We start from the raw sequence: 27,896 nt of genomic DNA on the forward strand, positions 1-27,896 counted from the left end.
TTCTGGCAACTGAGTGCTCCTTTACAATATTTGCAGGCAGTCACTGGGGCAGAGGAGGATGTAGTCATGACTGACAAGACAAAGACCTGGGCTAAAAACTGCAGATTTTTCTTCAGCTTGGAGACAGATGTTGGATTAGGAACTACTAGTCATTTATCCAGAGTAGATCAAATTTTAATAGCAAGATTACACCAGAGTCCCTAGGTTACAAGACAGTCAGCCTATTGTATTTTGCACTGAAATGATAGGTCACCCCAGAGTCGGAAATGACTGGTGCTTGCACAGGGGATTACCTTTTACCTTTAGGAGAGGCAAACAGCACACTGTAACAGAACTACTTTTGCTAACTCTGCATCCTCCTTTCTTATGCTGTCAGTCTGAGGATGTTGATCTGCTTTTGGTAAGTGACAATGATGCTTATTTGCCTATTCTGCCCCCACCCCCCGAGTAAAAGTGCAAAAAACTTGCCATGGAAAAATTTCAAAAATTAAAAGCAATGAGTTGGATCCTGTAAACCCTGAACAGTTTTCCCATGTCTTCTTTCCTCCCCCCTAAATTACACCTTTGGGTTGGATTGAGGGGCTTTTGCAGAAAGGGGAAATCTGTGGGAAAGTGAGGGGAAAGCCCCCCCATGCATGCAAAGAAGTGACTTCACTCATGCAAGAGAGGAGGCCAGACCCAATCTAGTGTCCTTACCTTTCATCAATTCTTACAAATTACAGATTGAAGGGTGCTCTGTATTCTGAATGTTCATGTTAAGAGTCAGAAGCTCAGGAACATTTTTAGTATTATTCTAGTGAGTTCTTATGATTTCTGCAGTTGTGTTAACATCTCTGCAAAACATTTGTAGTTAAAAGTTTACTGGCGTAATTTGTGCACTTAGTATCCAACACGAAAGAGATACAGGAGGGGAAAGAGTTGTTTTTTGTTTTGCTATTTTGTGTCCCTTAGGTAACGTTTTTGTCATGGATAAGAATGAAGTGGCCATAGCACCATCTGCTGGTGAAAACAGATCATGCAGCCTTACTTTACAGTGTGGCTTCTTAGCTTTAAACTCAAATGTCCTGATCATCTAAGGAAATTCCTGCATGTAAGCAGGTGCCTTTGGGTGCTACATTTGTTGGATAGGAAGCACCAGCCTTAAGTCAGATGTGCTTCCAAGCATGGATACCAGCTATCTGCATTGGTTTCAATGGGAGCCATTTCAGTATATTCCTCTTTCTGCCTTGTGACACAACATATATATATAGGCAGAAAGAGGAATACACCAAAATGATTCCTACTGAAACCAATGCAGAAACCAATCCAGATATATGGGTGAGTTGATGGATGGATGGACGGACAGACGATATAGACAGACAAATAGATAGGGTTTTTTTAAGTGTAAATGAAGCTGCATTAGGGGAAAAGACCATTATCATGGTTCTTATAACCTTTTGTATTTCAGTAACAAAACCTAAACAACATGAGTATGTTATTCTATCCATTATCTACACAGCCTGTTTTCTACCAATGGTGGGGGGAGATCTTATATGTTGCTCGTTTGGTTACCTAGGAGATTCTGATGTAATGAGTTACTATGGTGACAACTGGTCTCTTGAAAGATTGTATATCATAGGATTGTCAGAGTTCATAAAAGCTACATGATAAATGATTAATTTTATAAATCTATGTACAATTGTTTATAATATGAACTAATCCAGTTTATTTCAACTGTTTTGTGTCTTGCCATTAATACATTTCTTTTACTTACTTTAAAAGAATCAGAGGATAAATAACTCCCAGTCTGCTCAGTCACTGGCTACCCCAGTGGTTTCCGTGGCAACTCCTACTTTGCCAGGGCAAGGGATGGGAGGGTACCCATCAGCCATTTCTACAACATATGGTACCGGTAAGTGTCAGCATAAGATGCAAGCAGTATAGATTATGGTGGGAGGAACAGCAGATACATGCAATGTTTCTGTAGTTTTTAAACTAATTCTGAGTATCATTCTGGCAGAATTCAGTTTACAAATACTTGAAATAGAATTGTATCCTGAATCATACAAAGAAACATATTATTATTATTATATCCTTATAAGATATTAAGAAACTGAAGTATCTCTGATTCGCTCATGTGAACTCAGGAGTCACTCAGATGTTCAGTGATTAAAACTGTTCTACAGAATGCTTGGTTTTTCAAATAAATGTCTGTCATTGGTGCCCACTGTAACACACATACTCAGTGTACCTTGCATGAGTGATCACAAGTCAGTGTTGTTCCAGATATATTCTGTTATTCATCTGACCTGCAAAATCCACATTTGTGCCTTTTTTGCTCAAACACATGTAATCTGTTAGAGCGGCTATAAGGACAGCATTGGCACATGGCTGACATCTCTGCATTTTTCAGTAAAAACAACCTGTTGCCTTGTCATAGCTGTGCTAGCTCATGTAATGAGACATCTTTGAGGTCAAAGTCCCCAAGAGGTAGAAGAGCTGGAAAGTGGAGTCTGAAGTGCAAAAATGCAGGGCTCTATTGACCAGGCACAACAGAGGATCAGGATCCCAGTATTTACACTAGGCCTGACTGCTTATACTACAAGAGACAATTGTGCACCCAAGTTCTCTTCTGCATCTGAAGTGGCATCAGAAGCCTCAGCACGTGCAAGCCAAGCCAGTTCATGAATCTAGATCCAAGGCTTGTGCCTTTTTGGTTCATGCCTCAAGCCCCAGAGTCCATGACACCACCAGTATTTTCATTTTGCCTGCACTCTGTTCCAGTGCATGTCCCCAACTTTCGGGGGGGCCTGGATGAAGATTACTGTTAATAAATTGTGGGCTTCAGTCTCAGAATACATTTGTGTGCACTAACTAGATTCAAGTCAAGTACTTCTCTGGAATGCATTCTTAGAACACAGAGGAATTCTAAGACCTGAATATCCTTTATGAACCAAAGAATCTATTCATCTAGCATTTGTTTCCCAAAACTGACTTCAAGGGGGGAGGGTTGTGTTGAAAAGTAGAAAGGGAGAAAGATGTAGTTGAATACCACAGAAGACATAAAGGCTTATTGCTGGTTATGAAGCAGTAAATGAACGTAACTGTTTAGCTCTTTTCCTCATTGGATTTTGATTGTTTGCATTTTCTGTTCTTACGTCTAGAATACTCACTGAGTAGTGCTGATTTGTCATCACTCTCTGGGTTTAACACAGCCAGTGCTCTTCACCTGGGTTCTGTCACTGGCTGGCAGCAGCAGCATCTACATAATATGCCACCATCTGCCCTCAGTCAATTGGGGTAAGTCACATCACCTGCAAGTATCATACAATTGTTCAGTGTTAGCATAGTGGTACCCTAGCTATGACAGAAACTACTGTTCTCCAGAGAAATCCCCCACTTGAGCCACAACCCTGTGGCTCCTTCCTAGTTTCAAGAGAAAGCGGAGAATGATTCCATGTTTTCATACATAACCTCTGTGATCAATGGCTAGGTCTTACTGAAAGAGTCTTATGTGTCAGGTTCTTACTGGTAGTTCCTGTAAAGATTAGGGGTGTGAAATATTTTTTTTAACCAGTATTTTTTGGTTTGAGTCTATTGGACCCCCAAAAAATTGAAATTTCCAAACAATTCCAGATCCCAATATCAGTATGGTATTCAGATCCCAGATTTTTCAGAAATCCTGAATTGTTTCAGGTCAAATAGACCTGAGAAGAAAAATGCTAGGTTTTGGGGTTTTTTTAGAAAGCCAGTGCAAAGCTGAGCTTGCAGGGAACCATTTACTCTCCATGGACACAGCTGACCCTGGCTGGGCTTGCTTCTCCTAAAGTCCAGTTTCAACTGTGTTTCAGGAGACACAAGCCCCTTAAACCAGACTGCAGGAGAAGCAAACCCCATGAGCTGTTGTTTAAACCAGGCTTCAGGAGAAGGGAGCCCCATGAGCTGTTGAGCTGCTGGAAGCAATGTGCTCCCTGTGGCACAGGAGATCCTGGATGGACTCACTTCTCCTGACGTCCAATTTAAATCGGACTGCAGGAGAAGTGACCCTAGGAGCTGCTGTGCCACATGGACCCTATTGCACTTTGTGGCACAGAAGATCCTGGCTGGGCTCACTTCTTCTGCAGCCTGGTTTAAATTGGGCTGTAGGAGAAATGAGCCCCAGGAGCTACTGTGCCACAGAGAGCACATTAACTAGATCCCAGCTGAGCTCACTTCCCCTGCATCCTGATTTAGACTGGTCTGCAGGAGAAGCCAGCACAAAGCCCAGCCAGCAGGAAGCAATCTGTTCCTGGTGGCACAGTAGATCCTGGGACTTGCTTCTTCTGCAGCCTGGTTTAACCCAGGCAGTACGAGAAGCCAGCCCCAAGCCAGGGGCAGGCTGTTCCCCTTGGCACAGCTTATGCTTGGGCTGTCTTCTGCAATCCCTTTAAAGTTTAAAGGACTTCAGTAGGAGCCCAACAAACAGCTGAGAGATGGGAGCAATCTTCTCCAGTCTCTCTGCTCTTTGCAGATCTGCTTAGTAATTTTTCAGAAATTGTTTTCAGTTTTCCCAAGAAAACTCAGATACATTTGAGTAAAGTATCTTTTTTGTGGAGGAGGTTCCGGTAAGATCTTTTGGGGGTAGATTTTCCGCTCAGGTAGATCCAAATGCACAATCCTAGTAAAGATGCTGCTGGTGATCAGTGCCCTTGGTGTAGGATGTCCAGAAAGGAAAGTATATTTCTCCTGGTGGGTGGCAGAAGATGAAGCACATTTCTTTTAGTCATCAGCAGAAAATGCAACCAGCTTGCAGGAGCAACTTCCTGCAGCCTCTTCTCATTGATATTCTAGGTGTTGTGAGCCGTTCCAGTAGAAGAGCCATGGGAGGAGGAACAAACACTAAAGCAGAAGTAAACAAATAAATAAATTCCAAAGACAGATCTATAGGGAGTCTTAGTCTCTATCCCAGGCATAAACTTCATGGAGTCAAAGCAAGTGGGACTGTAGCATGCACCAAGCTAGCTCCATATGGGTTTCAGTGCAGGATGCACCACATATTCTGCAAGGTGCAATTGATCTCACACTTTGGGGAGTCACCTTGTAGATGGTATGGTGTGGTCCAGGACATTTTGATCCATTCTAGGTTCAAGACTTCTCTTAACAGCTCTTGAAATATGTCCATCCGCCTAAGTGTATTTTTCAGAGCAGTCTGTAAACCTTTTAAAAATTCTTCCAAGAGTATCTTTGTAATGGTGCATGCTTTCTGATCTCCTTTGTGGTAGGTTTGGACATAGCAGGTAAAAGTGGTCTGTCATTACCAGGATATTCCTGTAATTTTCACTATTGGACTCCACAGATTAGAGATTAATTGATACTAGTTCCACTGACCCATTGATGCTAGTGCTCACCAAGCAATTATCCTGTGGTGGTTGGATTCTTTGCTGAACGATGAACACAGGTCTTACAGTTTTTGGTAACATTTTTTGCCCCCTTAGGCCAATAGAATCTGGTATGTAAGGTGCTCCAGTGTTGCTTTAATCTTTAGATTATAAGTCATCATGTAGAGCTTACATTGCTGTTGGTCAGTGATGCTAAGGTACCAACACAACTAGTTATAGGTTTGAGGGGCTCTGGGCAGCGAGTTCCCAGTCCCCCCTAACCACCACCAGCTCCCCCTCTTTCCTTTCACTCCACTCATATGCCCTACACCTATCTGTGTGTCCTCCCCCTGATCATTTGTGTACTCTGCCCATGCTCACCACTGCCAGCAGCCCTTTTCTCAGTAGCACTGGGTGGTGCATGTAGCTGGAAGCACAGCTGAGCACTAGCAAATAAGTGGGGGGGGGGGCGGTCAGCAGCAGTGGGCACTGCCAGAAGCTCTGACCCCTGGCAGCTGCCCTGTCTTAGGATATGCTGATGCCAGTCCTGGGTACCAGCAATAGTTTGTGCCATCTTTTTAATGAAGCATGCCATCAGTTATCTTTAAGTAATTCCATTCTCTCAGTAAGAGTGCCACTTCACCTGAGCACGGCTCAGTTCTGGGTAAAGATTTGTCATTTTTTTACAATAAAGGTGAGGTCTTTAATATCAGGATTTCTCTGTTATGCATTAACTAGGATTCAGGCATGGTAATGGTAATATCTGGAAGACAACATAGTTTGTTGATACAGGAAGCATAGCTTCAGGATACAAGTGCACAAATTATCTGCAACACTGCTGTCCAGGAATTTTGTACTTCTTAATCCAACTTTTCTATGTAAATGTCTTTAACTCCTTCAGCAGAGATATGATGATCATCTTGCCACTCTTGGGATAAGGTATAGGCATCCATGTTAGCCCTTTTAACTCAATTAATGTAGAATGAAACCATAGTCATATAACACAGCTACCCATGTGTAACCAGTAGCACCCAACTTTGTAGTTATGGTACATAGGAAGGTAGGTTATTGTCTTTTCATGCCTGAAATGTATAAGTAGTCCCTATATTTTTCTGTGATAACCCACTTCAAGGGCAGGGATTCTAATTTATGTATTTGCAGGGGGTTTTGTAGAAAATCCCAGCAGGAACTCATTTGCATATTAGGCCACACACCCTTGACATCACCATTGTTTGGCAAGGGTTTTTTGCAGAAAAAAAAAAACAGCAAGAACTCATTTGTATACTAGGCCATACCCTCTGACACCAAGCCAGCCGAAACTGTGTTCCTGTGCATTCCTGCTCAAAAAAAAAAGCCCTGTGTATTTGTCACCTGGTCCCACTGTTAGTGGATTTTCTGTTTACAAAAGCAACAGGCTGTCTTTTTCTATGAACTGGTACAGCGGAACTCCTAATCCCCTTGTGCTGGTATCTGTATATAAACACAAAAGCATAACAGGTGCCTTGCTGAATAGAACTTCTGAACCATCTAGTCCAGGGATGGCCAAACTTGCTTAATATAAGAGCCACATAGAATAATTGTCAGATGTTTGAGAGCCACAAGACATGAATGTCAGAAGTTTGAAGGGAGGGAGGAATAGATGGAGAGGGAGAATGGATGGAGAGGTGGAAAGAAACTTTAACTTTAAATGCACGCTTTAAATGCCAGCTGGCTTGGCTTGGAGAGTGATTTAAACAGACAAATGCCTTTGTCAAGCTGGCTGACAGTGTGGTGGGGGCTTCAAGAGCCACACGCTCCCAAGCCACAGTTTGACCACCACTGACCTTGTCCAACCCCTAAGCTATGAGGTTTGGAGTTGGGTGCCATCAATATGCTGATGACGCTCAGCTCTTTTTCCTGCTGGAGAAGCAGCCAGCAGCAGGGCCCTCAGCACTATCCTAGATGTGATTGTCCAGTGATTAAGGGGGAGCCAGCCAAAATTGAATTCATCCAAAAAAGAGGTCACATGGCTGAGAAGGACTGAGATGCTAGATGGAGGATCACTGGATCAATGGTGTCCACTTGACAGCTGTAGACTCTGTAAGGAGCCTCAGAGTATGGCTGGGTTCTGCGCTGTCATTGAATAAACAAGTGTCCATGGTAGAACAATTAGCATTTTTTCATTTACACTAGGCCCTCCAGCTGGTTCCTTATTTATCTGGGTTGGACTTTGCTACCTTGATCCATGCAGCAGGCACCTCCAGGTTGGACTACTCACTCTACCGAGGGCCACCCTTGAAAACTCTTCAGAAACTGCAGATGGTCTAGAATGCAGCTGCCAGGTTGCTGACTGGAACATCACAGTCAGCTCATATTACTCTAATTCTGCGGCAGCTGCACTGGCTACCAGTTAGTCTCTGAATCAAATTCTCAGTGTTAGTGTTAACTTTTAAAGCCCTGAACTCTTTGGGATCCTCATACCTGCAGGACCACCTCTCCTGTTACAACTCCCCACTTTCAGTCATCATCTAGGGGCCTCTTGCAGCTGTCACCAGGGGAAGGTCCTTCTCAGTTGTGGCCTCACCCTGTGGAATGCACTCTTGGATGACACTTATGCCCTGCTGGAATTGTTTAGTGTGCTCTGCTGAATTGTTTAGGTTGGCCTTTGGAGGTAACCACATATTGGGGTTGTATGAACAGTGGTACACTGATAGCCACATATTTTAATGTTAGTATTTTATATTTATTTGTTGTTATGTTGCTTTTCCTTATTGGTTTTAATGTTGTGTCACCATAAAAACCTTTGAGTGAATGGTGACTAAAAAATCTAACAATCTAATAAATAAAAAAATAAAGAGGTCTGCTGCCTTTTGCAAGAGCTCTGTTTAATTGCAATGTCATGGTCAGTCATACTGGCAGATCCACAAGGGCGGCCATGTTGGTCTGAAGCAACAGAACAAAGCTGGAGTCCAGTAGCACCTTTAAGGCCAACAAAGTTTTATTGAGAATGTAAGCTTTTGTGCTCTAAAAGCATACTCCATCAGACAGTAGTATGGGATGGAATTAGCAGTCCTACATATAGAGAGAGTGGGCAGTGAATTAGTATGCAAAATAGTGAAAATGTTTTTAGTAGATTAAAAGAATGACAAGTTGGGGTCTGGTAGGTTCCGCCCTTATGTCAACAAAGTCCAGCCATTACATTCAGTCCTCTAGGCAGCCCTCAATTTGTGGCTGGTCTAGGAGGACAGTTTTCTGTTTTCTGGTACAGAGGCATACACCTGAAGCCATTTGGCAACCCCTACCTATCATGACAGAGTCTTTCCGGACATCTCTGGGAAGATGCAAAAAGAAAGTGACAAGCTATGCCAGCTTCTGAGCTTAAGTTTTTGTTTGCTAAATCACTCTTGTACTAATCATTATTATTGATATATCACTGCTGAACTAAGACTGTCTGCTCTAATATAGGCCTCTCTTACCAAAAACAGTTTTCAGCTTTGTATATGGCCTCTCCAAGGACTGACTTAGACCATCAAGCCACAAATATCTAGATGAACAAAGTTTGAGTCCAGAATTTTTGTTTATTTATGTATTTTTTGTTTGTTAGATTTAATGAATCGCCACATCACAGCCAAAGCCGAGTTCTGGGCAATATACAACAACAGAAATACATTGATTTAAAAACCTTAAAATGTTCTGAATAAAATGTCACATCTTATGGGCACCCTGATGGATTACCTAATTTCAGTTCTGTTGTTTCATCATGGTGGGGAAGGGTTAGCCCAAAGGCATGGCAGAATAAGGTGCCAGCTTGGCAACCATTACTGTCCTTGTTTGAAAGCCTGGTGGAACATCCCTGCCTTACAGGCCCTATGAAATTGCAGCAGATTCTGCAGGGCCCTGCTGTCAGCTGGGAGAGCGTTTCACCAGGTCGAAACCAGGACCAAAAAAGCCCTGGCTCTAGTCGAGGACAGCTAGACCTCTTTAGGGCCGGGGATGACCAATAAGTTGTTACCCTCAGAGCATAATGCTCTTCCAGGGATAAGACCAACTTTGTTGGTCTTAAAGGTGCCTCTGGAGTCAAACTTTGTCCTGTTACTTCAGACCAACATAGCTACCTGTCTGAATCCAGAATGGAAACCTCCTTAGTTGTTCTCCTTTTCCAGGATGGACAGCCCTTTACTCCCTTTATGTTACTTGAGGTCAGGGCAAGCAGAGCCAACATATACCAACAAAGCAGTACAGTAGCTCAGTCACAACAGATATCTTAATAAAACAAATAACTTCTCCCAAGTATTCAAATTAGGTAACTGCCTTAACAATACCTTTTCCCACTTTGTCTGCAATGCAATTTTCTGCCACCAGATGGTAGCTAGAGAGAGGAAGGGAGAGATTTCCAGAGCTTTACGCACATGTATACTGGTGCCAGAAGTGAAAGTCATGAGGGTGCAAGAGGCTATGACCTTCAGAGAGCAGCAGAATTTTCTATTTGTTTACATGCGCCAAGAGCTGCTTTGCCATTAGGTTCTTTAAGGACAGCAACTGGGAGAGATTTAGGCCTCTGTGCCCCTGTTGTAGGCCTTCCAGAGTATCTGGTTCGCCACTGTGGGAAATTGAATGCTAGATTGGTTGTCTGCTCCAGTAGGGCTCTTTATACATCCTGGAACAAATTTCATAAATGCAGGCTTTCAATATTTCAGTAATACATTATACATAGGGATGTGCATGAACTGGGGAAGTGGAAGTTAGTTCCAGTTTGTGATTTGTGAGGTCACACAAACCTCCCTCTTTACTGAACCAATTGGATCATGAGGTCTGGGGGAGATCTTCCCTCCCTCCCTTTGCTGGCAACGGTACCTTGAGGCCAGCAGAATGGAGGGCAGAGATCTTACAAATGCCTTTTAAAGATAAAATTCCCTTTAAATGGCTTTTGCAAGTGGACAACACACAAGAGTGAATTCCAAGTGGCTGGATTTTACTTGTGCACAGTGCCTGCTTGCAAAAGCCATTTAAACGGATCACTTGGAAGTGGAGGAAGAAGAAGAAGAAGAAGAAGAAGAAGAAGAAGAAGAAGAAGAAGAAGAAGAAGAAGAAGAAGAAGAAGAAGAAGAAGAAGAAGAAGAAGAAGAAGAAGAAGAAGAAGAAGAAGAAGAATTGCAGATTTATACCCTGCCCTTCTCTCTGAATCAGAGACTCAGAGCGGCTTACAATCTCCTATATCTTCTCCCCCCACAACAGACACCCTGTGAGGTGGGTGGGGCTGAGAGGGCTCTCACAGCAGCTGCCCTTTCAAGGACAACCTCTGGCAGAGCTATGGCTGACCCAAGGCCATTCCAGCAGGTGCAAGTGGAGGAGTGGGGAATCAAACCCGGTTCTCCCAGATAAGAGTCCGCACACTTAACCACTACACCAAACGAAGCAAAAGGGATTGAGGCTGAAATAGATGCAACCATTTCAGCAGTCCCTCTCATTCCCCCCCTGCTTGCCAACATGAACCCCATGATCCTCCCCAAAAACAGAGAGAGGGTCATGGGAAGGTTGTGGGTAGAGATGGGCATGTACCTCTGGTTTGCCAGTCACGAACCAGTGATGTTCAGCACTAAATCAGGTTCATGACAAGGTTTGTGCCCATCCCTAATCATGCTCACATATATATATATAATTATATAATGATTCCAAATTTCTTCTTTGGTTACACTGAATCAATGGAAGTGTTGCCTTATCATTAATACCCTATGGTCTGGATTCAAGTGGCAAAAGATGGTAGCATTCACAGATAAGCTGACTCCATTTTGTATGTATTTGAGTCTCACTGAGCTAGGCAGGTAGAATAATAGAGTTGGAAGGGACTTCCAGGGTCATCTAGTCTAACCCCCTGCACAATGCAGGAAACTCACAAATACCTCCCACACACACTCCCAGTAACGCCTGCTTAACACTCAGAAGATGAGGGAAGGGAAGAAGACATTCTCCTTCTTCCTACTTCTTCCACTTAACTGAGAACCAGAACATCAATCTATCTCTGAAGGGTGCAGGGATATGCTTATTATTTTGACAGATATTAGTTAACATATCACTAAAGATAATGAAATGTGTTTAATTCCAGGGCACTTCAGAATGCAAGCAGCTTCTATTATTTAGAATGCATTTTTGTAGAACAGAAGCTAGATTTCTTTGGACTTAAGTCTTAAATTTGTTAATTTGTCCCCTGAATACATTTGTGCCCAGTAGTCAGACTATGAATTCAAGACTTGAAACCAGGTGAGGCAACTAAAATGCAACCTTTAATATTCCCATCAATTTCTAAGTCTATTATGATAAGGTTATTTTGCTGTTTTCAATCTGCTTTAGGCACACAAGTTAGAAATGTACTTTTTAATTACTGAAACTTTAGCACTATTCAGACTTTAGCATTTGACTCTCCCAATGGTAGATACACTGTAGAATGATGTTCGTTCAGTAAATACTAGAGTGGCATAACATTTTGACCCAGTATTAAAATATACTTTTCTCCTACTATCGTATATCCCCTGTATTAAGTGGCATCCATATGTCATTTATTTGGATTTCCTTCAGAGAAGCATAGCCTAATCTGTATTCCTAAAAGTTTGCCTGCAATCAAACCTCATTTTTCCCTTTTTTTCCTTAGTTAAAGGGCATGCATTCCTGCCCTCTAGTGGCAATTATGAGGGAATTCTTTTTTGGAAGAAAAGCCTGTAATACCTACTGTTGCAAACCGTGGAAATTCTTAACAAAAGTGCTAAGTTCATACAAACCCAATGCAACCAGAAAAAGAAAAAAACCAAGAACTAATTTTTCTTATGAATCAAAATTAACCTAATAGAGTACATTTGATATTGTTTAGTATATTTCCAGTAAGAATCTTGCAGAGAAGTACATTGTGTGGCCATTGCTCAGTACTTTAGGTTACAGCAGCCTAAAGCTGCAACCCATCTCTCTATAAATCAGTGGGAATGTTATTATTCACTCCACTGAAAGGAGAATTGACTCTCGTGTTGTCCTAACGGTGGAGCCATCTGAGGCAACAAGCCTTCCTCTAGTGCATGGAGCTTTCTGTTGATGGCTACGCCATTCACAGAATAAAATCTTCATTTCAGACTCCAGAGCTTTCTCTCATTTATTCTCCTCATTAAAAATTTCTTGTACTCTCACCAAGATCCCTGTGTATATCGTTATTCTAAAAAGCACATTGGCAACATATTTTTTAAAGGGTTGGACTAGATGACCCTGGAGGTCACTTCGAACTCTGTGATTCTATGGTAACCCCTGTCCTAAAGTGTTAAAATCTTAATGTTTTTTTACTAGCTTGCCATAATATTTTGCAAAACCATGGCAAGCAAAATTTAATTAAATTTAAAACAATAGCAGGCTTTCATAACTCTGCACAATGCTGCAGCATCATTGTCGGCTTCAAGGATAAGTAATAAGACATTTGGTACAAGTCTGCCTATAGAACATACTCTGGACTGCAGTTTCTATTGCTCTTTTATTTCATTCCAAGACTGGCAAAAACCAGTTGCAGCCCTTTAAAAAGGCTTCATTTAGCCAAAGATAAATAGATATTAATTACTCTAGTAATATTCATTAGTTTCATAAAGGCTACTTTTTCATCTACAGATTCAACATGGTATAAGTAGACGTCTGTCAGGGTTATTTTTTTAATAATACATATTTCTGTTGTTTCCCAGTTCTCCCTGGACAGAGTTGTTAGTTGTCCCTCCCACAATATCAATTTACCTTATAATGTATTTATATTTGACTGTTTGCTAAAAGAATACATGTAGTTTGGAAAAATGAATTGCTACTGTTTAGCTTCTGCTCAGAGCCCCTACTCTTCGGGAGATTCATACCATTCTTTCTCTTAATGCCTAGTGTTACTCAGTGGCACCATTCACTAAATAAATGTAAGCCAGACACACCATTTTGGTTGACTTCTAAAAATTCCATGGCCTGGATCCAGCAAACATAGGCCCTTTTCACATTACCGTTCTACCATTGCACATACATTCCTTATGCTGTCTGTGATAGGCTGGTTCCGAGTAAAGTGGTACAAGGACAGGGCTTTCACACAGAAAATGTCCTTCCATTAAGGAGACTTCCCTGAAGTGATCTGGCCATTTCAAACAGTGCTGCTTTCTTTCCTCTCCCCTTTTCACCCCACTCATGCACAATCTTCCTTTGCCGTTTTTTTAAGGTTCTAATGTGAGTGCTGAAATGCTAAATTAATATAGCAAGTCAGTATAATGGCACCGTGGAGCTGCCTTGACTCTTGGACTCATTTGCAGCCCTCCCTCCCAAAGCGCCCGCTCCTGACTTTGTAAATAGATCTCTGACCTCCTGTACTCAGGTTTTCAAACAGCAACAAAAGCAAAAGCCCTTTGCATGCTAGCTGATCAGGAAGCAAAAGGCTCCCTGTGTGAATTCTGAAAAGAGGAGCCCCTCTCTATCTCTCTCCCTCCATACATGCTTTCCAATCAGCAAGCCAGCTGTCTGCAGCTTCTAGGAAGCAATGCAAAGCTTCTGCCCTCTCCTCCAGATTGCAGCTAAGTGATGCAAAGAATTTATGTATTCTGCCCTTTCCATGTTGCCAACATATGTTCTTTCAGTCACCCTAGAAGCTGTATGTAGCTGAGCTGCAATCAGGGGCTTGGGGAGGGAGAGTTGCAAACAGTGTTCCTTCTAAGCTGAGTTAGTGTGAGCTAGGTCACAATTTTTTAGCCTCCAGCTCACACATTTTTGTCTCAGCTTAGGAAAAATGGCCCCAGAGCAAACTAATTGATGCAGTAGCTCACAACTTTAATGCCAGTAACTCACAAAGCAGAATTTTTGCTCACAAGTCTCCACAGCTTAGAGGGAACATTGAAATGAGCCTGTGAATCAAGGCATCTCTATGGTGCCACTGTTACACTGACTTGCTGTATTTGTTTAGAGTTTCAGCAGTCACATAAAAACCTTCCTCTCCCCCCCCCCCAAAAAAAAACACTGGTTACTGAAATGGGTCTATCTGAAAGGAAAGAAAAAAACCTCTTAGTAGCTAGTTCCTGCAACAGGATAGGCTGCCCCAAAAAGGCCATAAATAGAAAAGTTCATGGGACAGATCTCTCTCCTTTCCCCCTGCAGCCTCTGCCAGTGTCCCAAAGCTGTTCATGAGGGTTGGAATCCCTTGTGAATTGTAGTGTGAGGGGCTGGAACAAGAAGGGGAGATCAGAATCCCCTACATGCTCCTGAGGTGTTGCTCTATTAGTGGAAAAGCATGAGGGGAGGGAATAGTTTCTGCCAAGATTCCCTTGAACTGCACTCCCTTCCTACAATGCACTGATCTCCTCAGGAGCAGATTTCTTTTTTTTTTTTTTGGGGGGGGGGGGGTGGATACAGGGTAAAAGACTTTCTCTGTGCGCTTGGTTCATTGGATCCAGCTCTTTATTCCTAAGATGTTTACATCATGGAAGAGCAAATGATGCAGTTTTTCTGATCTTTCTACAGTTAAGTGAATATGTTTATTTTAGTTTTAATCATGGTCACTGAAAAACTGAGAGTACAAAGGAATAAAGCTTTCTTACAGCATTAAGAAAGAAAACCTTTAGTGATAAAAGGCATAATTGTTTTGGAGTAGACCTCATAAGGAATTATGCATACATCTATATAACACATGGCAATTTTTAATGGCTACTTTAGCAGAATGGTTCAAAACATAAAATGCTTGAGCTGAGGTCATAAAGTCTCATCCTTCGTACATTTACTTAAAGATTTTTAAAAAAGACTGATTTCAATAGGGTTTTCTCCCAAGTAAGCGAGCATAGGATAGAACCCTTCTCTCTTTTTTGTTTCAGATGTTCCTAAGAACATGTATGAAAGACTCTCTCTTTCCTTTCACTTCCAGAAATTTGCAACAGTAGGGCCAACCCACTTGCTCTTCTCCCTTTGGGAAGAGAACTGCTCAAATGTTGACAAAAACCGCTAAATGCAGAGTAGATGAAAACCATTACTAGTACAACATTTGTCTCTTCCTTTGTTGTCTAACAGAAGCCATACATTATTAAACTTTGTGACAATTACAGTGCAGTCCAGAGCACAGTTTACACCCTATTCAGACCTTTGAATTGAATGGACTTAGAAGAGGGTAACTCTGATTAGGATTCTACTGTTAATTATGAAAGCATTACCACATCATTCCAAGCATAAATATGTTCACATGGGAGAGTGGGTGAGAGAGCACGATTTTATATTTTAGCAGGATGTTGATATCTGTTGAACTACATCTCTTTACTTTTGAAATGGAAGCATGTTCCATAGAGCTGTAGAGTTCTGAATGTGTACCCAGACTGTTTACATATACACAAGCTCCAATTCAAAGATGGAGTTTCCCTCCTCAGCTCTCTCATTCTGTTTGGTGCAGCAGTCCAGTTGCCCAGGAAAAGGAATGAGTTATGGAGCAGCACTTCCCATTGAAATGAATGGCAAAACCTGCATTTGTAAGGCACATATACACAAATTGAGGTTGACTTCCTATCTATATTCCCTCTTCTCTCCTCTGCCCCCCATGTCTGTTAAGTGTTTTTGTAAGGGGTTTAAGGTAGAAGATTCTGACATTCCTGTGCCAAATACCTGTGATGTCTGCCTGTGATGAAATTGCATTGCTGGCTTCATCTGGTACAGCAACAGCAAATGTCAGGACATCCCAACAAGTATAACTGTTAGCTCCGCTTATGTGTCTATAAAAGCAAGCCTGCATCAGACTTATAGAGCATCAAACTGCAAAATCAATAATAAATGGGTCCAGAGCTGAATTTCAGTGGGACTGTAAATGGTCAGTGGCTTGCCTGTAAAGAGTGTCACATTAATATATACATTACAACAGTGTAGACTTTTTTTTTCCTTTTTAAAATAAGGCAGTCAAAGAAAAGCAGGTTGCCAGTAGGTGGTGCTTTTGTACCAAAGTGAGCAGCATGACTCTCTTGTGATATAATAAGATGTATTTTTAGACTTTGATCTCATATTTCCCCTTTAGCCACCTTATTTTTACAACATTTGCCCCACATAAAAAGGTACATGAAGTTTGCAATTAGAAGCTGAGTTTTCTTGCTTGTAGCATGTAAACAGTCACTACTTCTGGTGGGAAGAGTTAGGCGAGAAGTGGCATTTTTGGCTTCAGATTTGGGTGTCAAGCGCTAACTATTCAGATTGTGCCCATTACCACTTAGCTTACTTTTCAGTAAGGAAGGAAAGGAAAGATCCCCTGTGCAAGCACCAGTCATTTCCGACTCTGGGGTGAAGTTGCTTTCACAATGTTTTCACGGCAGACTTTTTACGGGGTGGTTTGCCATTGCCTTCCCCAGTCATCTACACTTTCCCCCCAGCAAGCTGGGTACTCATTTGCCGAAGTTGGAAGGATGGAAGGCTGAGTTAACCTTGAAAACCCAGCTTCCACCGGGGATCGAACTCAGGTCATGAGCAGAGCTTAGGACTGCAGTATTGCAGCTTTAACACTCTGCGCCATGGGGCTCTTTTCAATAAGGACAGGCATCCAAAATAAGACTGGTGGGTGTGATTTGCTCTGGAAATAATTGCCTCTCAGCCACACTGCACATTACGTAAGAGATCCACAATAGAAGCTCCTGATACATTTTTAACCTTATGAAGGTTGAGGCTGTGATACTGGGGGAGGTGGTACAACTCCACCTTCTCAAACTGCTTTTAGCCCAGTAGAGAAAAATGCAGGTACAGTATAGGCAATTCTCTTTTTCTCTAACCAGGCTAACGACTGCTTAGGCGACCCAGTTTCCACAGGGAAAATGGCCTGGGGTATAATCTTAACCCCTGCCCACCAACATTGTAGCCTCACTCTAAACACCCCTTCCTGGTTGCTTTTTTAGTTTCCAAAAGTACATAAAGTTTGCCCTCAGAATGTTGTATGTCAGTTACTTTCACCACATATCAGAATGCCATTTTCTCATTCAGACTTCATGCTCAGTCAGACTTCAACAAGAAGCTGTTGAACGTAACATATTTAAAATGTTAAGGGCCAAAACATAACTGGAGCTTACCAGCATCTTTTAATGCTACAGCTGTGTGGGCCCTGATACCAGCTGGGCCAGTTTAGGACAAAAACTTGAGTAATTAGGGAAACCACTTTTACAAGATTTCCCTGATCAAAATCTTCCCTTTCCCACACTGTTATAGCCCTTTAAAGGGAAAAAGACAGGCACCCACCCTATTATGGACTAATAAAAAGCACAAGAAAGCTGGCTTTGGTTAGAACAGAAGTTGGAAGGATTTAAACCCCTGTTCACATCCATTTTAGCACCAATATGAATCAAGCCTAGGCAGGTGTAATTTGACTGTAGGACAGAAGGAGATTTTTCTTGCTTGCTTGCTTTTTTTCATTGGACTTTTCTCCAATGGCAACCTCAAGCAGCTTACATAATTCTCCTCTTCTTCATTTTGCCCTCATATTGACCCTGGAAGGTAGGTTGGGCTGAGATTGTATGATTGGTCCAAAGTCACTCACTGAGCTTCCATGGCAGAGTGGAGATTTGAACCTGGATCTCCCAGATCCTAGTCTGATACTGTAACCACTACACTACACTGGCTCAACTGTGCCAACATATTTGCCCTTTTCAGAAGTACATCTCCTGTTCATAGTTCTCTTCAAACGCAGCAAACTTGTTTTCCCCACATGATAATGCCTTTGGAAGAAAGGATTCCCCTTTTCTTGTGTTTGTACACTTACCCATTAACAAAAGGAGGAATGAGGCTAGACACCACAGTAATTGCTCTGAAAATGTTATATTGGTACACAGCTTATGATAATGATTTATCTGTCTCCAAGAACTTTGCTGAGCAGAGATTTGAACCTGCATCTCCTTCAGTCAACCTAACATGTTATCCACTGTTTCACACTTCTTTTCTTTTTTTACTGTTCTAGGAACTAAAATGAACTGATTTCTGTGACTATATCATATGTAGCAACTTGCAATTTCTGGGTTGCTTTCATGTGGGTAGCCACTGGCAGTTGCTTGACTCTTGGTCTCTGTCAGGGTTATGATTTGCCACATCCTGGCATAACCTTATTCCCAAAGCAGGCACTTTCAGTTTTGGTTTCATTGTTGGCATAGGTCAGGATATTTACAAGCTCAAATTTACAACCCAGAAAATTTATCACAAGGTGCTTTCGCCATGTTGTGTGTGCAGCCCCGTATCTAGCAACTTTTTGCTTAGGGGGCCCAAGTGGGGGCTGCTATTATATGACTATGTGGAGCTGTCACACCATGCTCATAAATAACCAATAAATAAATAATAAATACAAGTGGTTTATTGCATAAAATGTTTCAGGGTTATTATTATTGTTACAAATAAAAGTGGTTTACTTGTAAGCCAAAATGCCCTCAAAACGAGGTTGGGGAATTGTCAGGTGGGCACCTGGCTTAATAAGGATCTTTTATCTGTGTATACAGGATTCCATGTCCAGAAATTAATGCTTAATTCTACCAAGGACTCCAAATTAAGTAAAACAATTACAATTTATTTTAGAAAATATAGGCATACATACAAGGCAGTGTGCACATGAAACATACATACAGTCCTAAGAAAAATAGAGAGAGAGATAGAGACAACACATGGATAGACAAACAGGGTGATAATTCCCTATCGTAGTCTTCAAGGAAGGCTCCAATGGCGACGAAAGAGGACGGGGGAAATGGGACCCTCAACTGTGGCCAGAATCAGGGATGGATCTAGACAGCGGAACTGGGGTACTGCTAGATGCACACGTGAGTGGAGTTGGGTCAGAAGTTAAATAAACTACCTTAGACCCTCAGGGGTGGATGACAGGTGGTCAGCTGGTACATCACCTCAGAAAAGGGGAGGCTCTGCAGTGACCATAAGGGCTGGACTAGTGCAGTAGCCAATAGCCAGTTAATTGGCAACCCCTGATTGGACGCTCATAGCTAGCCAATGAGTGGACTTGGCCTTAGTTACCTGATTGGCTGTCCAGGTAGCGATGGGCCAAGGGGGAGGGCTCCAGGATGACTGTTGGGGGAAAGAATGGGGGAAATTACTGGGTGGAGGTGTGCTTAAGACTATTAAACTTATCTTAAAAGGTGACAATAGATGGCCAAATTGCTACCTAAGGAACACCCAGTTTACACAAAGGAACTTGGCTGTGGCTGAAGATGGTCTTCCTCTTGTTCAGTCTTCTTCTTGGCACCAGTCTTTGTCTTGAGTTCCATTAGACAAAGGCTTAGGCGGTCTGGCAGGATCCATGCGTAAGATAAGCTTGATTGCCTTATGCAGAAGTTGAAGCAGCTGTTGGATACGTGAGTTTCTTGCTTTGCTGTAATGGAGTCAGGAAAACAAGATGGATTCTGGTGGTGTTAGCCTTTGGTTCATGGAAACAGGCTAGAAACTGTTTGGCTGTACAGTTCATGGCGGCGTGGCTTCTTCCACTGCAGTGGCCAAGAATGGGCATGCAAGGAGCAACTGGAAGCTTGTCTGTAGTTCTGGCTAACACCCATCCAGAGATGTAGAATGCTGCTGCAAAGCTGAGGCTTATAGTATCCGCATAAGCCTTAGAAACCGTGGGCAAAGTCCACTTCTTAGAGCAGATGTGTGCGAGTCAAAACTCCAGGCACCTTGGCAACCACACTGGTGATCACGATGTCCTTGTTATGAAAAGTAGGGGGCTTTTTCTTACATACTGCACAATAATATTTCAGACCACCATATATCACAGGGGTGGCCAAACTGTGGCTCAGGAGCCACATTTGGCTCTTTCACACATATTGTGTGGCTCTCAAAGCCCACACTGCCCCATTGGCCAACTTGGAGAAGGTATTTCTCTCTTTAAAATACTTCCCCAAGCCAACCAAGCTGGTAGCTTGGAGAATGCATTTTAAGTTGCTTTCTTTCCACCTTCCCCCAATCTATTTGCCTTTCTTCCTCCCTTCCTGCCGTCCCTCCCCATGGCTGTCAAATATCTGACATTCATGTCTTGTGGCTCTCAAACATATGACATTTATTGCATGTGGCTCTTATGTTGGCCATCGCTGATATATCATATCCCCCCACATTCAAGGGATTCTCTCCTTCTAGGGAACATGTGCTGGGTCCTGGTTCAAAGAGCAGTTCTTGTACCTGTTGCTCAAAAACCAAGTGCCCCCACAATCACACAGACAGAAACAGAACATCACTATGCTCTGACACCTTTAAGACCAATGAAACATTATTCAAAGTAGAAACTTTTGTGTGCAAGCACACTTCTTCAGATACGAACAATCAAATAAAATATCCTCAAGTCCTATTGAAAGCACACTGCAACTTTGCATCTTGACTTCTTTATTTTAAATAGTCCTTGTATGCTTTTATATGGATATAACATTCAAATTCTGTCTGAACAGACAAGCTTTGACACTTGAAACCTTAGATTCCCAAAACCAAGACAAATCAATCACTGGACACACCAAGATATGCTTCAACATTGTATATGCTGTTAAATGCCAGCAATTCCTGTCTGATTCAGTAGTAGAAGAAGATACTGGATTTATATCCCACCCTATTTCTCTGAATCTCAAAGTCTCAGAGCAGTCACAATCTCCTTTATCTTCCTCCCCCACAACAGACACCCTGTGAGGTAGGTGGGGCTGAGAGAGCTCTCATATAAGGCAGCTTCATGTGTTTTCATGTGTGTGAGTGAGCTGGCGTACCCTTCAAAGAAGTTATTATTAGACATTTTACATAGTGAAGAACTCCTCGAATTTAGGGATTGTAGATGCACTCTAGGTAATAAGGGGAACTCATTTTTAATATAGTTTTCTCATTTTAAAAAGATTTTTTTCTTTTTCAGTGTGGCCTACACAAGGTGGCTTGAAAAAGAAAAAAAGAGACAAGATTTACATCACCCCCAGGCAGTATTTAAAATAGATGGAATGTAGTCCAAGCAGAGGCCTGAAAACAAAACAAGCAATTGATCTGGCAAACGGTCATTTTATAGCCATGAAGGTATGAGCAAATGTTAATTTCAGGGAGACAGGATAGCCAGCTGGAATTCTGAATCTCAAATTTCACTAAGCAAGCCAGAGCTAATAAAACCAGCATTGAGTTAAAATGCTTGACATTAGTCTGCATTGAAAACACACCAAAAGGAAAATTACTGAAAAGACAACCATAAAACAAGAATGGGACAACAGCAAGTCTGCCCCCCCCCCCCAAAAAAAACAAGATAGGGAAGGTTTTAGATGTCTCAAAATAGCTGTTACTGGTGAAGAGGCATACACTTTGTTTCAGTCAGACAAAGATCCCAGCAAATTGCAATCCTTACAAAGCCACCCCCCTCCCGCCCTCACCAGCCACTCTCAATCTAACTCACCTGGAGTCCAATCCAGAGGAGACTTAAAGAGTTTGCTTTGCTTCCCGGGCAAACTCCAGCGTTCTGTAGAAAGGATGAAGGTGGAAAGAGGAGGGGGAGGGAAGCCAAGGCTGTGGGAGGGCACAGGAATGCAAGGAGGCACTGCCCCCTCCAGCCCTTTGAGCCGTACGGCGCTGTGTGTGTGTTTCCAGAATTGCTCATGTATCTCTGGAACCATCAATATAAATTAGATTACTGAATCTCAGGATGTCACTATGCAAAAGCACCCATATCTGCACATGGAATCTTTGTTCCTAAAATTTGATGCAGCTTGAACACTGTACCATTTGGCTACTATGGTACATAGAGATAAGCTTCATCTTGTTTGCAGTCCTCAGGTACATTGTGGAACTTTCCATATAAGAGTTATTTTTTTGTTATATACCAGTTCAGATGTTCCTTCAGCTGTTTCTGGTGCTGAGTTGCCCTGTCAAAAAAATATCTCCCCTTCTTGATGTGCACTGGTATTGGTTTAAATCTTTTAGCTGATGTTTTGTCTGAGTGTGCATTTCTGGGGGCTCTATGCCTCCTCAGTCTGTAACTGGGTTTCCTTTCCTCCTACAGAGCTTGCACTAGCACTCATTTATCTCAGAATACAAATCTCTCCCTGCCTTCTACTCAAAGCCTCAACATCAAGTCAGAACCTGTTTCTCCTCCTAGAGACCGTACCACCACACCCTCGAGATATCCACAACACACGCGTCATGAGGCGGGAAGATCTCCTGTTGACAGCTTGAGCAGCTGTAGTAGTTCCTACGATGGAAGCGACAGAGAGGATCACCGGAATGAATTCCACTCTCCCGTTGGACTGACCAGACCTTCGCCGGACGAAAGGGAAAGTCCCTCTGTGAAGCGCATGCGGCTCTCTGAAGGATGGGCGACATGATAACATTATTAGCTATTAGGGTTTTTTTTCCTTGCAGTGTGTGTGTGTGTGTGTGTGTGTGTGCTATACCTTAATGGGGAAAAGGGAGGGAGGGGTCGATATCCATTTATGTGCTGTGTGTGGGGGGGGGGGAAGTCAGGTACTCTGTTTTGTAAAAGTACTTTTAAATTGCCTCAGTGATACCATATTAAGGATAAACAGCAATGCTGAGATAAGCTTCGCACTTGAGTTGTACAACAGAACATGTGTACAAAGTAGGTTTTAAGGTTAACTTCTTTTCACCGTTGTGCTCCCTTGCAAACTGTATGTTACAATAGATAGTGTCATGTTGCAGGTTCAACGTTATTTACATGTAAATAGACAAAAAAAAGGAAACATTTGCCTACTATGGCAGATCTTTACTGAGAGAGAAAGCAGCTGTTATGCAACATATAGAAAATGTACAGATGTTGTGGGAGACCCAGGTATTGGGTGACCAAGAAAAGAAGATGGAAAAATCTAGGTCATCCAATATATCTGAAATGTTCACAAATGCCTAGGCATATTGTTAGAGTATGGCACTCAGTTAAACGGATCAAAAACTTTTAAAAGAGAATCATACTTATAAAAAAAATGTTTTTAGTTTGAGGGCTAACCTATTTAATTTTTAAAATACTGGGTCTGCATCACTTATTAAATAAAATATAAAAATATGTAAATTACATTTTCCTTATTTTCATATTAAAAAGTAAGAGAGTTTGCAAAGCATTGTGGCTTTTTGTAGTCTACTTAAGCCAAAATGTGTTCTTTTCCCCCTCCATAGCTTTGCCAATATTTTAAACAACCCTGAAAGAAACAAAAGGGGACTTTTTTTGTATAGAAAGCACTACCCTAAGCCATGAAGAACTCCATGCTTTGCTAACCAAGATAACTGTTTTCTCTTTGCAGAAGTTTTGTTTTTGAAATGTGTATTTCTAATTATATAAAATATTAAGAATCTTTTAAAAAATCTGTGAAATTAACATGCTTGTGTATAGCTTTCTAATATATATAATAATTATGGTAATAGCAGAAGTTTTTGTTATCTTAATAGTGGGGGAATTATATTTGTGCAGTTGCACATTTAAGGGGTTTTTTGTTTTTCTTTTAATCTGCATACATTTACAGAATCAGTCAGCTGTTGAAGGCTAATCTGCAAAGATTAGAATTTTCTCTTCCTATAGCATCCCATTCATTCTAATCCATCTGCAATCAATTTGGTGAACCATTGTATATACTGATTAGTTCCGGCATACTGGTCTGTACATTTGACCAAGGTCCCCTTTTTACCTCATATCTTGAGTATCTTGTGGCTTTCTGCTGATTTAAATCATAACGTGGCTTATCTTTGTCCTCATTCCATAAATTCAACTGAATTGGCATCCTTTCATTATTTGCTCTGATGTGCACCTGGAAGATGTACCATATTTTCAAATTTATGGAAGTGTAGAGTTAACATAAAAGTGAAGATAAAAGTTCAGTGATGAGTTACCCAAACACCCCAAACCAACTCTGTTTATCCCAAGGCACAGTTTGATGCCTCAGAGATATGGGTGAGAATATTCAAATATAGATAATCAATGCTATCTTAGACAATATAATGGGAGATAAGAACAGCAGTATGGTCAAGGCCATCAGTTCTGAAGCTCAGGGTGATTATAAATTTCAGGTTGCTGTAGTCTTAAGGTTTATTCACATGTGCACATATATACTCGTAGTGCAATCCTCTAAAGTTGTGTCAGGCAAAACCTGCTAAATTCATGGAGCTTAGACCTCCGAGCTTAGACTCTGCACAGGATTGTGCAGTCACTTATTAAACATTGAGTAACCAAGTGATTATTGATTCTTAGCTGTGTGAACTATTTTCATTGAAAGGTGCTTGACATGACATCTATGGTTAGTCATAGACTGTAAGTGATTAACATGTATGTCTAGACATGCCCATTCAGGAAATTATAGGAGCTGAACTCTACTACCTTGTTGAAGCAGGTTTGAGAAATCTCATTCATAATAAAATATGTGGATACTAGCTAGATGTTTCACTTCTCTAACCCTCTGAAGATATACTTAATGAGATCATCATTGTTTTAGTAAATCTCCATTATTATTATTCAGAAGGAACATTTTTGAACCATTTTGGTTCTACCCTACTTCCAACCCAGAAGAGTCATTTTGAAAAAAGAAAAAACTGCAAGAAAAGGATTAAAGTCCTGGCTAACTAATGTTCCTCCATTCCTCATAGCAGATTCCTGATTGTCTTTTTAGAAAAGCAGTAGAAACATCTAGTTGACCCTTACATAGTCATGTTATCAGTATAGCACGAGAAAGACAAAAGCCTTCATCTTAAATGCATTTTTCCCCTTGTGCAGAATTTTAAAGACAAGTGACCAGTGAGATAATTTAATAGAATAGAACTTGGGGATCAATTCTTACTCCCTAACTCAAAATGTGTGGCAGCTTTTTATGGCCACTCAGTAATGAGTGAGAGGCATTCTGCACATGGTAATTCACTCATATCTGTAATATTTCTTCATACGCTTGAGCTCTGGTACTCAAAAGTCATGAGGCTCAACCCTCATCACACCTGTCTCATATTAAGCTCTACTAGTCGTACATTATATTTTTGTGAGGTGAAATCTGAGTAATTCCTTTCAAACATTTCAGTGCTAGAAGACAGCTGGTGCTGTCTCTGTTCCTGAAATGGGTCTCCCTCTCATTTAGAGTTATTGCAACTATAAAGAACTGTAAGTCGAATGTTATGGGATACCTGTTCTTTATCACCCATAAATACATGCAGATAGCTGAACAATAGTTTTCCTATATCGTTTCTGCATCACTCTAATCTGAAACTGGACAAAGTGAATGTAACTGGCTTACTGTTGGCTGTGAACTGTATCAAGAGTTTTCTCAAGGTTATGAGGTTCTGGGCAGTGTAATAGCCAGCCACCAATAATGAGCATGACTAATACAGGTGAAGCTTGCCATATTTCTCCCATCATTTTTATGCCATGATACCTACTTGCAAGTTCCTGATTGTGCTGACATTATCAGCCAGCAACCCTAGCTTCCTGGTCTGTGATGCTGTACTGGTTCAGCAGTTGCTTTGTCCCAACCTAAGTGTTTATTGGCTGGCACAGCAAATCTTAGGAGGACACCGAGACCAGGACATTATCACATATATTCATGGTAAAGAAAACAGTTCTGATAATTCATCTAACAGTGACTTGCAAAATATATGCATGCATTACAAAACAGAGAGAATGGGGCCAATAGTTGATTTTAGAAACCCAAATTGGGTTTCCAAGATAGTTCCCTTATCTTAACCCATGCCAATACTGGTCTACATCTGATTTTTTTTACTTCTATGAAATATGCAAATATGTCACAACTGTACCTTCTCATTCTTCAAGAGAAACAATCCTTGGTTTATCACTATTGGGTAATGTCAGTGGGATTGGTGGGGATCAGTCTGAATTAGAACAGTAGCCATATGAATAGTTTACCTTGCAGGTTGCCTAAACTACAAAAGAAAAAGAAAAACTTGAATTTTTGTTGAAGGAGAGTAGAGATTAAGGATTGTTGGCCCATTGCACCTGTTTGCAGACAAGCAAGCTCATACAACTAGGCAATTGGCCGCTGTTATGACCTTGGTTTTTAAACAGCCACTGAACTGAATCATGTGACAATGGACACCAGTTTCCCTCTTCTTTCTGCTACCAAGCTGTCTCAAGTATTAGCAGGCAAGGAAGTTAAGGTTAATTCATACTTGTTGATGGATTTAATAAAAGAAGCACAACTTTTAATCATGACATTGCTTTCTAGAAATTCTAGCTGTCTGTGTTTAGGTATTCCCTCTGCCTGTACCTTAACCATCTATTGCATTTGCAAAAGCTACTGTGGGGGCTTATTGTGTGATTTCCTTTATATTTAAGCAGTTTGGGGCAGCGCCTCAAAAGAGTATTCACATAAACTTTGGTCCAGGCAGTATAAAGTGACTTGAGATACCTCAGAGGCATCTCCTCCCTTTCTTCTTTGGAAAGGTGTCATAAATGAAATTCTGAATCCTGATTGCTGGTGGCGATGATATGATATACACAATCTGCACAAATTTGTATATTGTATGCATGGATGCCTTTCCCGGAGAAGTTTTTTGACTCATTTAAATGTTTTTTCAAAGTTGTTTTTTGTAACCAAATTGTTTCTATTTTCCCCGGAAGTGGAATTTAAGAATTTTTAATGATTAATATAAAGTTATCTGCTGTTTCTCAGAGCTTTTTTTCAGGTAAAGCTTAAAAGCAAGAATAAAACAACTGCTGTGCTGTTTTCAAGGATGTCACAAACCCTTTTTTATCTTTTTTTATCGTTTCCGTTTGTCTTTGCCTATATACCCGTCATCTTAGTAGACAAAACAATGTGATTTGGTTTTTTCTCCTCTTTTTTCCTTGCCCGAGAAGGCAAATGCTTTGTCATTTCGCGTGCCCCCCCCCAAAAAAAAGCACTTGAAACCTCAATAAAGGCTGTTGCCTAAACACAGCATACTTCATTTGCTCCCGTTTTATGCCATCTGCAGTGACATCCTCACTTCTGTGGCCTTCATTTCCTGCCATCACACATCTCTTGAAGGTCTGATGGAACATTGGTGTCAGTTGAGAATGCTTCACTGTCAACATAATAACAGGCTTTTGTGCATATATTTTAACCAAAGATGTGGAGCAATCCAAGTGCTGAGTTATATACTTTTCTGTGTCAGATTCCCTGTTTGATTATCATCATAATTAGGTAGTTTGGTTTTACTGTTCCCTTTCATACCTGCAACTGACCCATGCCTCAATTTGATTCAAAGAGGTCAGCTCAATGAAACCAGCATTGTTGCCCTCAGAGTCACTGCTATAGGCTTGCATTACACCACAAGGCATTTGACTTGGATTGCTTCAGATGATTTGCTTCTATTACATTTTTTTCTGGGGATCTGTTTCCATTCAATCAGTGATAATTTAAAAACATCCTTTAAATGGGGCATACAAGCATTTTGCAAGAAACTTTAAAGGCTTACAGCGGCATAAGCTGGACTTTGTCGCCACTAGATGATGAAACATTATAACTAAGTTAGAATCACATCTGTGTATCTCAAGGGACAATTCAGCTGTCTGTAGTGAACAAAAAATGGGAAAATTTCAAATGTTTCTTCTGCTGAAAATAAGGTATAATTTGTATTTTGCAGCCAATCAGTAAAGTTACTGGCTTTCTTAGTGACACA

General features: G+C 41.3%; 1 protein-coding gene across 20 annotated transcripts in view; it reads left to right on the plus strand.

Moving 5' to 3' along the window:
* The window catches only part of MEF2C (myocyte enhancer factor 2C), a 292,573-nt gene extending 264,681 nt beyond the window's left edge, over positions 1-27,892 (plus strand). For 13 of the 20 annotated variants that reach the window (XM_060235726.1, XM_060235715.1, XM_060235705.1 and 10 more), the window contains 4 exons: positions 377-400; positions 1,762-1,891; positions 3,144-3,279; positions 22,300-27,892. In XM_060235726.1, coding sequence (XP_060091709.1) covers positions 377-400; positions 1,762-1,891; positions 3,144-3,279; positions 22,300-22,621 — 612 coding nt within the window. In that variant the 3' untranslated portion in view covers positions 22,622-27,892. Of the gene's footprint in view, positions 1-376; positions 401-1,761; positions 1,892-3,143; positions 3,284-22,299 lie in introns of those variants that run through there. The other 7 variants (XM_060235721.1, XM_060235719.1, XM_060235720.1 and 4 more) reach the window with 4 other exon arrangements.
* The last annotated feature ends 4 nt before the right edge of the window (positions 27,893-27,896 follow it).

Source organism: Heteronotia binoei, chromosome 4, assembly GCF_032191835.1.
Source record: "Heteronotia binoei isolate CCM8104 ecotype False Entrance Well chromosome 4, APGP_CSIRO_Hbin_v1, whole genome shotgun sequence".
In the NCBI taxonomy this organism is placed as follows: domain Eukaryota; kingdom Metazoa; phylum Chordata; class Lepidosauria; order Squamata; family Gekkonidae; genus Heteronotia; species Heteronotia binoei.